This window comes from Staurois parvus, unplaced genomic scaffold (genome assembly GCF_062004578.1).
Source record: "Staurois parvus isolate SC_StPar_1 unplaced genomic scaffold, SC_StPar_1.0 ptg003889l, whole genome shotgun sequence".
Classification (NCBI taxonomy): domain Eukaryota; kingdom Metazoa; phylum Chordata; class Amphibia; order Anura; family Ranidae; genus Staurois; species Staurois parvus.
In genome coordinates, this window is record NW_028321684.1 from 4,401 (window position 1) to 17,874 (window position 13,474).

Genomic DNA, 13,474 nt, shown 5'->3' on the forward strand with positions numbered 1-13,474 from the left:
GAGCAGGGATTCCCTCTGACGTCACTCCTTAGTAACCGATAAACACAGCGAAGACAAGTCCTTATATGGCGATGTACGTCACAGGAACTCCGCTGGGCGGGGCCGCCCGTCCGGATCTTTGGGCCCCCAGATTTCGGCTCGGGGGGCAGCGGGGGGACTGAGATTTGGGGGGATGGGAGGAGGCAGCGGGACGGTTCTAGGGTCCGATTTTGGGGTCGCTGGGGGCCCCTGAACCCGAGATCTCAGAGGGGGGGAGGGCTGTGACGTCAGGAGGGAGGTCTCCGGTATAAATAGGGAGAGTGATGTGAGCTTCATTCATAAATCTCAGAGCGAGCCGGAGGAGACCCGCCGTACTACCGGGGACACCTACCGGAGGAGACCTACCGTACTACCGGGGACACCTACCGGAGGAGACCTACCGGGGACACGTACCGGAAGAGACCTACCGTACTACCGGGGACACCTACCGTACTACCGGGGACACCTACCGGAGGAGACCTACCGTACTACCGGGGACACCTACCGGAGGAGACCTACCGGGGACACCTACCGTACTACTGGGGACACCTACCGGAGGAGACCTACCGGGGACACGTACCGGAAGACACCTACCGGGGACACGTACCGGAAGAGACCTACCGTACTACCGGGGAGAGCTACCGGGGACACCTACCGTACTACCGGGGACACGTACCGGAGGAGAACGTACCACCGGGGACTTACCTGTGGAAATAGCTACTGGAGAGACCCCGTGTGAGCGGACAGAGGACTGTTCTCTGCAGGAGACCTCAATCTGCACCGAGAGATCTCCTATTACCCGGGACCCCCGGTGACCCTATCACTCTCCGGGACCCCCGACTCCATGCGGGAAGTGGACTGTCACCCGGAACTCCTCGCCCGATTCTCTGCTGGACTCCGGTCCCGGTACTGATTCCGGTTCTGGCCTCCGTTCCTGGATTAGACTTTCCGGGACTTCTGGTCCTGATTCTGGACTTTACCTGGTTTGGACTCCGGTTGTGGTTCCTGGTTTTGGTCCCGGTTCTGATTGTGGACTCTGGAAGACTCTCCCGGTTCTGGTCCCGGCTCCGGTTGCGGACTCTGGTTCTGGTCCCGGCTCCGGTTGCGGACTCTGGTTCTGGTCCCGGCTCCGGTTGTGGACTCTGGTTCTGGTCCCGGCGGTGGGTTTGGACTCTGGAAGACTCTCCCGGTTCTGGTCCCGGCTCCGGTTGCGGACTCTGGTTCTGGTCCCGGCTCCGGTTGCGGACTCTGGTTCTGGTCCCGGCGGTGGGTTTGGACTCTGTTAGACTCTCCCGGTTCTGGTCCCGGTTGTGGCCCCCCTGGTGGACATGTTCCAGGGATACGACTCGTCCAGCTCCTCCCCCTCCGCAGAGTCTCAGTACCTCTCCTCGGTGGATTCTTTCGGGAGCCCCCCCGCAGCAGCTGCACCACAGGTGAGTGTGACGTCAGAGACAGCAGTGATGTCATTGGGGGCTGGTGGGCTGAAGAGTGAGTGGGGGGGACACAGGATCCCACTGCTACTCAATGACTCTCTCTGACGTCATCACAACTTTCTACAACCACACAATGCATAGAGAGCTGTATATGGTATAGGGGGGTCAGTATATGGTATAGGGGGGTCAGTATACGCTGTGTATGGTATAGGGGGGTCAGTGTACGGTATAGGGGGGGGCAGTGTAAGGTATAGGGGGGTCAGTATACGCTGTGTACGGTATAGGGGGGTCAGTGTACGGTATAGGGGGGGCAGTGTAAGGTATAGGGGGGTCAGTATATGCTGTGTATGGTATAAGGGGGGTCAGTATACACTGTGTACGGTATAGGGGGGGGTCAGTATACGGTATAGGGGGGGGTCAGTATACACTGTGTACGGTATAGGGGGGGGTCAGTATACACTGTGTACGGTATAGGGGGGGGTCAGTATACGGTATAGGGGGGTCAGTATACACTGTGTACGGTATAGGGGGGGGGTCAGTATACACTGTGTACGGTATAGGGGGGTCAGTGTACGGTATAGGGGGGTCAGTATACGGTATGGGGGGGGTCAGTATACGCTGTGTACGGTATAGGGGGGGGTCAGTATACGGTATAGGGGGGTCAGTATATGCTGTGTATGGTATAAGGGGGGTCAGTATACACTGTGTACGGTATAGGGGGGGGTCAGTATACGGTATAGGGGGGGGGTCAGTATACACTGTGTACGGTATAGGGGGGGGTCAGTATACACTGTGTACGGTATAGGGGGGGGTCAGTATACGGTATAGGGGGGTCAGTATACACTGTGTACGGTATAGGGGGGGGGTCAGTATACGGTATAGGGGGGTCAGTATATGGTATAGGGGGGTCAGTATACGCTGTGTACGGTATAGGGGGGTCAGTGTACGGTATAGGGGGGTCAGTATACGGTATGGGGGGGGTCAGTATACACTGTGTATGAGGTCTATAGAGTACAGTGCAGTATACGGGTCGGTGTAGTCTGGGCACGGAGTTATAGTATAGGGGTCAGTGTGCATAGTATAAGGTGTATATAGAGATAGAGTGGCTGTCCCTCCGCGTGGCCCCCCCCGCGGGGAGAGTGGCTGTCCCTCCGCGTGGCCCCCCCCGCGGGGAGAGTGGCTGTCCCTCCGCGTGGCCCCCCCCGCGGGGAGAGTGGCTGTTCCCCCCCCCCCCCCCCCCCCACGGGGAGAGTGGCTGTCCCCCCCCCCACGGGGAGAGTGGCTGTCCCCCCCCCCCCCACGGGGAGAGTGGCTGTCCCCCCCCCCCCCCCACGGGGAGAGTGGCTGTCCCCCCCCCCCCACGGGGAGAGTGGCTGTCCCCCCCCCCCCACGGGGAGAGTGGCTGTCCCCCCCCCCCCCCACGGGGAGAGTGGCTGTCCCCCCCCCCCCACGGGGAGAGTGGCTGTCCCCCCCCCCCCACGGGGAGAGTGGCTGTTCCCCCCCCCCCCACGGGGAGAGTGGCTGTCCCTCCATGTGTTGTATGGAAAGGGCCCCTTGCTGTGTGCTCCTCAGCCACACTCTACGTCTCCCAGACACGACTCGCTGTCCCTATTTGTGGTGACTTTGTCCTTCTTCTTGGCAGGAGTGCGTGGCCCTGTGTGATGCTCCATCCTCCTTTGTTCCCACTGTTACTGCCATCACCAGTAGTCAAGACCTGCAGTGGCTGGTCACCCCGGCCCTCATCTCCTCTATGGCTCAGTCCCAACCTACGCCAGGACCATCGCTGGACCCGTATGACCTACCAGGGCCCAGCTACGCCTCTCCGTCTGGATCATCTTATGGTCCATCTGTTTCCACACCAGGACCAGAGGGCTCCCGGCCCACCCGTACACGTAAAAGACCCAGAGAAGAGGCAGTGAGTGTCCGTGGACTGGGTGAGGACCCTTCTATGTGCCACAACAGACATGTCACCTCTAATCCTTCTTCCAATACACAGCTGACACCTGAGGAGGAAGAAAAGAGACGAGTCCGCCGAGAGAGGAACAAACTAGCCGCTGCCAAATGCCGGAACCGAAGACGAGAATTGACTGACCGACTACAAAGCGTAAGTGACAACAATGGTCCTTCAAACTCTGAGGGGGCTGGATTGTGGCCAATAGGAGTAGAGAATGATCTGACCTCATTGAGCGTAAACGGTGCCCCACCATTGGTATTAAGAGGAAGAGTGGCCCGTCATTGGTGTCAGTGGTCGGAAGAGTGGCCCGTCATTGGTGTCAGTGGGAGGAAGAGTGGCCCGTCACTGGTGTCAGTGGGAGGAAGAGTGGCCCGTCACTGGTGTCAGTGGGAGGAAGAGTGGCCCGTCACTGGTGTCAGTGGGAGGAAGAGTGGCCCGTCACTGGTGTCAGTGGGAGGAAGAGTGGCCCGTCACTGGTGTCAGTGGGAGGAAGAGTGGCCCGTCACTGGTGTCAGTGGGAGGAAGAGTGGCCCGTCACTGGTGTCAGTGGGAGGAAGAGTGGCCCGTCACTGGTGTCAGTGGGAGGAAGAGTGGCCCGTCACTGGTGTCAGTGGGAGGAAGAGTGGCCCGTCACTGGTGTCAGTGGGAGGAAGAGTGGCCCGTCACTGGTGTCAGTGGGAGGAAGAGTGGCCCGTCACTGGTGTCAGTGGGAGGAAGAGTGCCTCATTGTTTGTATCGGGAAGGAATAGTGCCGTATCATTGGTGTCAGTGGGAGGAATAGTGTCCCATCATTGGTGTCAGTGGGAGGAATAGTGCCCCATCATTGGTGTCAGTGGGAGGAATAGTGCCCCATCATTGGTGTCAGTGGGAGGAATAGTGCCCCATCATTGGTGTCAGTGGGAGGAATAGTGCCCCATCATTGGTGTCAGTGGGAGGAATAGTGCCCCATCATTGGTATCAGTGGGAGGAATGTCTCATTTTTGGTATCAGTGGGAAGTATAGCACCCATGATTGGTGGCAATGGGAAGAATGGCACCCATGATTGGTGGCAATGGGAAGAATGGCACCCATGATTGGTGGCAATGGGAAGAATGGCACCCATGATTGGTGGCAATGGGAAGAATGGCACCCATGATTGGTGGCAATGGGAAGAATAGTGTCCTGTTGATATGAGTAAAAGGCATTATACCCCATTGTTGGTGTCAGTGGGAGAAAGAGTGACTTGTGTCAGTGGGAAGAGTAGTGCTCCAAGGGCTGCATTAAAACAAGCAAAGGGCCACATCCGGCCCCTGGGCTGCAATTTGGAGACCACAGTCATAGACTAAGGATGACCAAGGAGAAAAGGCCTACAGACCATCTGTAGGTGTCTGTGGTGGTCCTGTGTGCTCCTAGTCCTCCTCCAGGGGCCCAGAGTATGAATGTTCCATTGTTCTGAACCCCTAGGATCATATGTTTCTTGGCATCAGTATGAGTGAAGGGGTCTGGTTTGCCCCGAGGCCCCAGCGTCCCGTGAAGACCCTTCCATTAGATGTCATATTAAATAAAGCCCCATATGTGGTAGAAGATGGAGAGGAGAAAGTGTCCCGACCTTCCATGACACTGCCAAATGTATCACTGATCAATAATTGTGCTGGAGAGACCCTCGCTGAATCCACACGTCTTCTTTTGATTGGACAGTTTGTTAGACGGGGCCCTATCAGATGTTCCAACATTCATGTGTGTATGAGGTGTAACATCTCCAACAACATGATACGTGTGATTGTAGTGTATTGGGCCGGGGTGATGGGACACCCTATAGTAATGTATGTTGGTGGTCCCCCTTTCAGGAGACGGACCTTCTAGAAGAAGAGAAGTCCACACTGGAGGCAGAGATTGATGAGCTCCGACGACAGAAGGAACAGTTGGAGTTTGCACTCCTCTCACATCGATCGACATGCAAACTCCCCTACGAGGACCCTGAGCTGCCCCCCAGTGACCCAGCTGTCTCCTTTCCCCACGGAGGACTCCTGCCCTCGTATCCCCCCCAACCGGAGGTATCATTCCCTATCTGTTTGCCCCCACTACCGGACCCAGACTGTGCCAGTGGCCCTGGAGCTTACACCTCTTCATTTGTGTTCACCTCCCCAGAGGGAGGAGCCTGTGGAAGCCGGTACCAGCGCAGCAGCGGAAGTGAGCGCTCATCCTCCGACTCGCTCAGCTCCCCCTCACTCCTGGCGCTCTGAGACATAAATTCCAACACCTCCTCATGCACTTTCCTCATTCAGCCAACCTTTCAAATCCATCCAGATTGCAAACCACTGCCGCCCATCTTGCCAGTTCCTCACCCTTCTCTTCAATCTTCCATTTACTCTCCTTTCCACCATCAAACTCCATCATGGTCTGCTATGCCTTCTGTGGCTTGCTTCCTTCCCTCTACCAACTATGGAGATCTCTCCAGTCCTCTTCATCTCTCTACCATCTATTGCGATCGATCCATTCTTCTCCCTTTCCTCTGCCAACTATGAAGATCTCTCAAGTCCTGTCCTCTCTACTAACAATGGAGATCTCTCCAGTCCTCTCCTTCCCTCTACCATCTATTGCCATCACTCCATTCTTCTCTCCAGTCCTCTCCTTCTCTCTACCATCTATCGCGATTGCTCCATTCTTCTCCCTTTCCTCTACCAACTATGGAGATCCCTCTACCATCTATCTGTTGCCACCACTCTATTCTTCTCCCTTCTCTTTACCAACTATGGAGATCTCTCCCGTCCTTTTCCTTCTCTCTACCATCTATCACCATCACTCCCTTCTTTGTCAACTACAGAGGCCTCTTCTTCAATTTGCTTCATCTTCTCTACCAACCATGGCGATCACTCTATTCTTCCTTCTCCCTACCAACTATGGAGAGCTCTCCTCCCATCTCTCACTATCACTCCAGTTCATTCCTTTCTATCTACCAGTAATGGAGATCCCTGGAGATATCTCATCTAGCATTGAAGCCCATTGTTCCCATGCCTAGCTCTGCTTCTTTTGCCACCTAATAATGTGAACTTCTCTCTCACTTTCTTCTGTCTCTACATACGAAATCCTGACCCAGCGCACATCCTGCATTGTCCTCCTCATCTCTCCATTCCTAGTCTTCATCCCTTCATGTCCTACTCTCGTTCTTCTGCTCTTCTCCATCATGTGCTTTCTCCTCCATTGTGACCTTTCTTCTGTAATTTCTCATACTACTCCATATCTCCTCTTGTCTTCTCTTCCTACCATCCCCCATTGTCACCCCCTTCTGCCATCTTCCTGTTATCTGTGAACATTCATGACCCCCTCACGATGGAAGTGTGTGGTGGGCTGAGCGCTGTCAAGAAGTTTCCTCCTTCCTACATTCCACTTCAAGAACCAGCATGAAATGAACTGCAGCTGGTGGGACGACCAGGACCAAGTGGACTACTACCTCCTCAGCCGTCCAGAGGGCACGACCAATGGTGTGAGATGGGATGTGATGGGGAATGGGATCAATATGTATCAGGCAAGAGAGAGGGAGGATATACGCTGAGCAGGCAACAGCTCCTGCGAGTCCACTCCTGTGGAGTGGCCCTTAGAGACTCTCTACTGTCTGTAAAATGGCCCCTTCTGGCTGTTCAATAGTCCCTAGAAGGACCAGTGCAGGCTGCACTCTGCTAGCTTTGAAACGGCCCCTAGAGAGACAAAAGGGCACTACACTGTCTATTGGTTTTTCAGTGGCCCCTGCAGGTCACAGGGTGCACTGCATTCTCCTGGCAGCAGGGTAGACCATGAAATGTGATTTGCTTCTAATCAGTATTCTCATCAAGAACGGGTCCAAGGAGAAGTCTGGGCTGCCGTTGTGTTCTGAAAATGCCAATTGCCTGGCTGGTATTCCAGCCCTTTGGTTTTAGTTCTGTGGGGTCTGTTTATCAATGTTTTCCCTCCAGATTCACACAAATTCTGGGTGTGAACATCGATAGACTGACCCCGGGACCCAATAAGGGCTCCGTGGGTCCTGAAGGTCAGAAGTCACTAATTGTGGGCCAATGAGACCAAAACCAGCCGCTTCGTTTTCAGAAGAGCTCAGCCATGGCTGCCCGGTCCTCTTCACCTTTCACTGTGACCACCTGAGCAGCCATGGTGGCCCCGCCTCCGGCGTCGTGCCGTAGATGTGTTGTATTGTGTGTACAGAGTCGGTCTGTAGATCCTGGACCTCGTATTGTACGTGTGGAACCGCGTGGAGGCTCGGCGTGGCTGCCGGGACTGGACCTTCCCACCACTTATCAGGTGATTGATTAGGAGCCAACGAGGTCTCAGCACTTCTCTCCCTCTGATCAGATGATTGATTAGGAGCCAATGAGGTTCCCTTTAATCAGTTTTATTGATTAGGAGCCAATGAGGTTCCAGCACATATCTCCCTTTAATCAGTTTTATTGATTAGGAGCCAATGAGGTTCCAGCACATATCTCCCTTTAATCAGTTTTATTGATTAGGAGCCAATGAGGTTCCAGCACATATCTCCCTTTAATCAGTTTTATTGATTAGGAGCCAATGAGGTTCCAGCACCTATTACCCTTTCATCAGATTTATTAAGAGCAAATGCGGTCTCAGTACATGACCCCTTCTGATCAGATGATTGATTAGGAGCCAATGAGGTCTCAGCACTTCTCTCCCTCTGAGTAGTATTGATTAAAAGCCAATGAGGTCTAAGCACATCTCTCTTTTAATCAGTTTTATTGATTAGGAGTCAATAAGGGCCCAGCACCTATTACCCTTTCATCAGAATATTGATTAAGAGCAAATGATGTCTCAGCATTTATCACCCTATGATCAGTTTTATTGATTAGGAGCCAATGAGATCTCAGCACTTATCTCCCTCTGATCATATTATTGATTAGAAGCCAATGAGGCCTCAGCATCGATTCCCCTTATGATCAGACTGATGGGCAAAGCTGAGAACCCATTATTGATTGGAAGCCAAAGAGGTCTCAGCACTTATCTCCTTCAATCAAATTATTGATTAGGAGCCAATGGGATCTCTGCACATATCTGCCTCCTATCAGGTTGCTGGCCACGGCTGAGATGAGATTACTGATTAGGAGCCAATGGGATCTCTGCACACATCTCCCTCCTATCAGATTGCTGGCCACGGCTGACATGAGATTACTGATTAGGAGCCAATGGGATCTCTGCACACATCTCCCTCCTATCAGATTGCTGGTCAAGGCTGAGATGAGATTACTGATTAGGAGCCAATGGGATCTCTGCACACATCTCCCTCCTATCAGATTGCTGGCCACGGCTGACATGAGATTACTGATTAGGAGCCAATGGGATCTCTGCACACATCTCCCTCCTATCAGATTGCTGGCCACGGCTGACATGAGATTACTGATTAGGAGCCAATGGGATCTCTGCACACATCTCCCTCCTATCAGATTGCTTGCCACGGCTGACATGAGATTACTGATTAGGAGCCAATGGGATCTCTGCACACATCTCCCTCCTATCAGATTGCTGGCCACGGCTGAGATGAGATTACTGATTAGGAGCCAATGGGATCTCTGCACACATCTCCCTCCTATCAGATTGCTGGCCACGGCTGGGATAGGAGTATTATCGGATATAATGACACAAGGACCGCCTCGGGTCCCGGCACACCAGTACTGACCCTGACATTCGATGCGAAGGTGTCGGCCAGAGATCGAGGTGCAATGACCCTGTGGTGTCTGTGTGTGGCGCTGTATACAGCACATACACATTGTATACGCACACACACGGTTTTATAAAGAGCAATAGCCATATTTTTCTATATATTTTATTATATATAAGGCGTATTTCTAGATGTATATTATATATATAAAGATATATAGTGAATGTAATGTACATACGTACAGACAGAACACGCGTGTATAGATCTATTTCAGAATATATTTTTGGATGTTATAAAAGTTTTATATATATATATAGAAATATGTATATACACAGAGAGGTTCTCATATACAGAGGTATGTATTGGTCGGTGACACGTCACTGGCTACAATGTATACAACTTAGCACTGGAACTGGAAAATGAAACATTGTTGCTGCCCAAAGAACATGCCATCCATTGGCAGCCAATCATCTTTCAGCGCTCTGATAGAAGGTGATTGGCTCCTAAACTGCCTATTAGAGGAGGAATGTGACAATACAGAAAAGGAATGTTATCAACCTGAGCTCCGCCCAGACAAGCAGCTCCTCGGGGGCGGAGACTAGCACCATGTCTGTCAGGGTGGCAATCTAAGGCCCGGGATGAAAAAGATGAACTCCACTCAGATCAATTCCCCCCCAAAGAAAAGTCTTTCATGTCCGAGGGCAGCCGGCGTTCGAGGACATTAAACATCATTTCCCATCAGGAACACGTGGGTGCGTTCACGGGTGACGTGGGCTGGTTCTCCTTGGGGCCCCGGCTGCACCCAGTTAGAGGCTTTTGGTGCTAATACAGGCGAGGGGGAAAAAAGTCTATTTGGGAGGAAATATTGACTGGAGTTCTTGTTTAATCCCCAGCAGCGGCGGTGGCGGCGGTGGTGGTGGTGGTGGTGGTGGCGGCGGCGGCGGCGGTGGTGGCGGCGGCGGCGGCGGCGGTGGTGGCGGAGCGGTTTTCTCTGTCTGTACGTGTGAGGATGATTGCACCTTTATCAGCAGAGTGGACGAGGATACAGATCTATAGAGAGGAGGGGGGAGGGGACCACGCTGGGCGCACACTTTTTCCTGTTACTGTATTAGTGATATTGTGTAAGTAGAAGAAATGATTATATAAATATATATTTTTGGACTTCATTATAGTATATAGGTCTTTATGGAACTGTGATAAATAAAAAAAAAACTTCAATAAAGCTCCGCCCATGCTTGTGTCATTCCTCCGGTAACAGCCAATGGCGAGTCGGCGCTTTGTATTCTGCCATCACCGACATGTGTCATTCTGCCAGTACAAGACCACACGCGAGGGGGTCACTCTCCCCGGTACAAGACCACACGCGAGGGGTCACTCTCCCCGATACAAGACCACACGCGAGGGGGTCACTCTCCCCGGTACAAGACCACACGCGAGGGGTCACTCTCCCCGGTACAAGACCACACGCGAGGGGTCACTCTCCCCGGTACAAGACCACACGCGAGGGGTCACTCTCCCCGGTACAAGACCACACGCGGGGTCACTCTCCCCGGTACAAGACCGCACGCGTGGGGTCACCCCCCCGGTACAAGACCACACACGAGGGGGTCACTCTCCCCGGTACAAGACCACACGCGAGGGGTCACTCTCCCCGGTACAAGACCACACGCGAGGGGTCACTCTCCCCGGTACAAGACCACACGCGGGGTCACTCTCCCCGGTACAAGACCGCACGCGTGGGGTCACCCCCCCCGGGACAAGACCACACGCGAGGGGTCACCCCCCCCCGGTACAAGACCACACGCGAGGGGTCACCCCCCCCCGGTACAAGACCACACGCGAGGGGTCACCCCCCCAGTACAAGACCGCACGCGTGGGGTCACTCTCCCCCGGTGCAAGACCGCACGCGTGGGGTCACTCTCCCCCGGTGCAAGACCGCATGCGTGGGGTCACTCTCCCCCGGTGCAAGACCGCATGCGTGGGGTCACTCTCCCCCCGGTACAAGACCGCACGCGCGGTCATCCCCCCCGGTACAAGACCGCACGCGCGGTCACCCCCCTGGTACAAGACCGCACGCATGGGATCACACCCCCCCGGTACAAGACCGCACGCGTGGGGTCACACCCCCCCGGTACAAGACCGCACGCGGGGTCACCCCCCCGGTACAAGAGCGCACGCGGGGTCACTCCCCCCCGGTACAAGAGCGCACGCGGGGTCACTCCCCCTGGTACAAGGCCGCACACGCGGGGTCACTCTCCCCAGTACAAGACCGCACGCAGGGTCACCCCCCCCCAGTACAAGACCGCACGCGGGGTCACCCTCCCAGTATACAGTAAGACCACACTTGGAGTCACTCTCCCCGCACGTGGGGTCAACCCCCCCCGTACAAGACCACATGTGGGGTCACTCTCCCAGTACACGACTACAGTACATGTTGGGGGAGGGGGTTTCATTGCAGTGTTACATGAAGCGTTCTCTGAAGTGGATCGCTCTGATTGGATTTCAGGATGAAGCCCCCTCTGAGCGGTCGTGGGTTGAGGGGGGATACTTATTCATGTGGTCATTGTATGAGACTCAGCAATCCAGCTGGAAGAATCCCTGATCCCTACAGATGGAAGGCCACGCCCTCTCCATGGGATTGTATTGGTGATTCTCCATCGCCTCCTCCTGGACACTTCTGGAATTACTGACATCAGCCACATAAATGTTAACCCCAAACATGCCACATTTATTCTGTTCTCTTCATCACTCAGAATTCGTCCAGGTCTCCAGGATCGATCCAAGGATCAATGTCCATCATTTCCTGATCACCACATAGGGATGGGGGACTGAGAACACGCTGAGCCCCTTTCACAAACCCGGAGCCACTCTGGCCGGCCACAAACCCTCAATGAGGATCCCGAACCCCAAATCTTCCTCCAGTCCAGGTCCTTGTAGTGGGGGTCAGCCTGAAGGTTTGAACTCTGGGGTCCCTTTGTGATGACCCCCAATTCCCTGTTTCTGGAATCTTCATCTCAGAACGAAGAATCTCATGAATTTGAAGTCAAATGTATAGATTTATACCACTTCAGTACAGAAGAATTCCATTGGAGGACAGAATGGACCGCACCCATGAAACCCAACCCCCAGAAAAGCCGCAACATCCCCCAATAGTCGTCTCTCACCCCGGAAATAGGAAGAACTTCGAAGCGAACTCTAAACTTCATGTCACTTTCTTGGTGCTGCAAAGCGTCTCCGAAGCCTCCATAGAAGTCGATGACGACGTTCGCTGATGCCACCTGCGGCATTTGAGGGGCTTTTATTCAGCTTTAGCATAGAGGTATTGCAGGAATGAGATATCCCAGGATGCACTGGAAGACCAACAAGTGAACCGGGAAGAGGTCATCAGCTGTCACTTCTGGTTCATGTGTCTATATTCTGGGGGTGTCTGGTTCAGACATCACATCCGGGGTGCAGGGTGGGGCAGCAGGAAGGTGAGTGGGGTCCTGACTGGAGCAGAGCAACAGCAGATGGCACATGTGGTGTGCAACATGGCAATACTATAGGGGAAAGTGAGTGGGGACTAGAGAGAGGACCGAGCGGCAGAGGATCAGCAGAGTTGGGGGATTGGAGCAGGAGAAACTTGCAATGTCACATGTAGTGCACAGCGTGGGAGCAATATTTTAAGAGGTCAGTAGGGACCAGAGAGAGAGGAGGATCTACAAAACAGAGGTTATTACTGAGCGGAGGATCAGCAGAGCTGGGGGTTACTACTGAATGGGGGATCAGCAGAGCTGGGGGTTACTACTGAATGGGATCAGCAGAGCTGGGGGCTAATTCTTAGTGGGGGATCAGCAGAGCTGGGGGTTAATAATGAGTGGGGGATCAGCAGAGCTGGGGGTTAATAATGAGTGGGGGATCAGCAGAGCTGGGGTTAATGAGTGGGTGATCAGCAGAGCTTGGGGTTAATTCTGAGTGGGGGTCAGCAGAGCTGGGGGTCAATTCTGAGTGGGGGATCAGCAGAGCTGGGGGTTAATAATGAGTGTGGGATCAGCAGAGCTGGGGGTTAATAATGAGTGGGGGATCAGCAGAGCTGAGGGTATTACTGAGTGGGCGATCAGCAGAGCTAGGGGTTAATTCTGAGTGGGGGATCAGCAGAGCTGGGGGTTAATTCTGAGTGGGGGATCAACAGAGCTTGGGGTTAATTCTGAGTGGGGGTCAGCAGAGCTGGGGGTCAATTCTGAGTGGGGGATCAGCAGAGCTGGGGGTTAATAATGAGTGGGGGATCAGCAGAGCTGGGGGTTAATAATGAGTGGGGGATGAGCAGAGCTGGGGGTTACTACTGAGTGGGGGATCAACAGAGCTGGGGGTTACTACTGAGTGGGTGATCAGCAGAGCTGGGGGTTACTACTGAGTGGGGGATCAGCAAAGCTGGGGGTTACTACTGAGTGGGGG

The 13,474-nt window shown here is 53.9% G+C and overlaps 1 protein-coding gene across 2 annotated transcripts; it reads left to right on the top strand.

Moving 5' to 3' along the window:
* Positions 1-343: 343 nt before the first annotated feature.
* FOSB (FosB proto-oncogene, AP-1 transcription factor subunit) lies at positions 344-9,942 on the top strand. Of its 2 annotated transcripts, XM_089668139.1 has the most exons (4): positions 344-1,451; positions 3,094-3,366; positions 3,448-3,555; positions 5,232-9,942. In XM_089668139.1, exons 1-4 carry the CDS (start codon positions 1,347-1,349, stop codon positions 5,625-5,627), a joined length of 882 nt encoding a protein of 293 aa, XP_089524265.1. In that variant the 5' UTR covers positions 344-1,346; the 3' UTR covers positions 5,628-9,942. The 2 variants fall into 2 exon arrangements, with proteins under 2 accessions (XP_089524265.1, XP_089524264.1); XM_089668138.1 differs by having other exon boundaries at positions 3,094-3,555.
* The last annotated feature ends 3,532 nt before the right edge of the window (positions 9,943-13,474 follow it).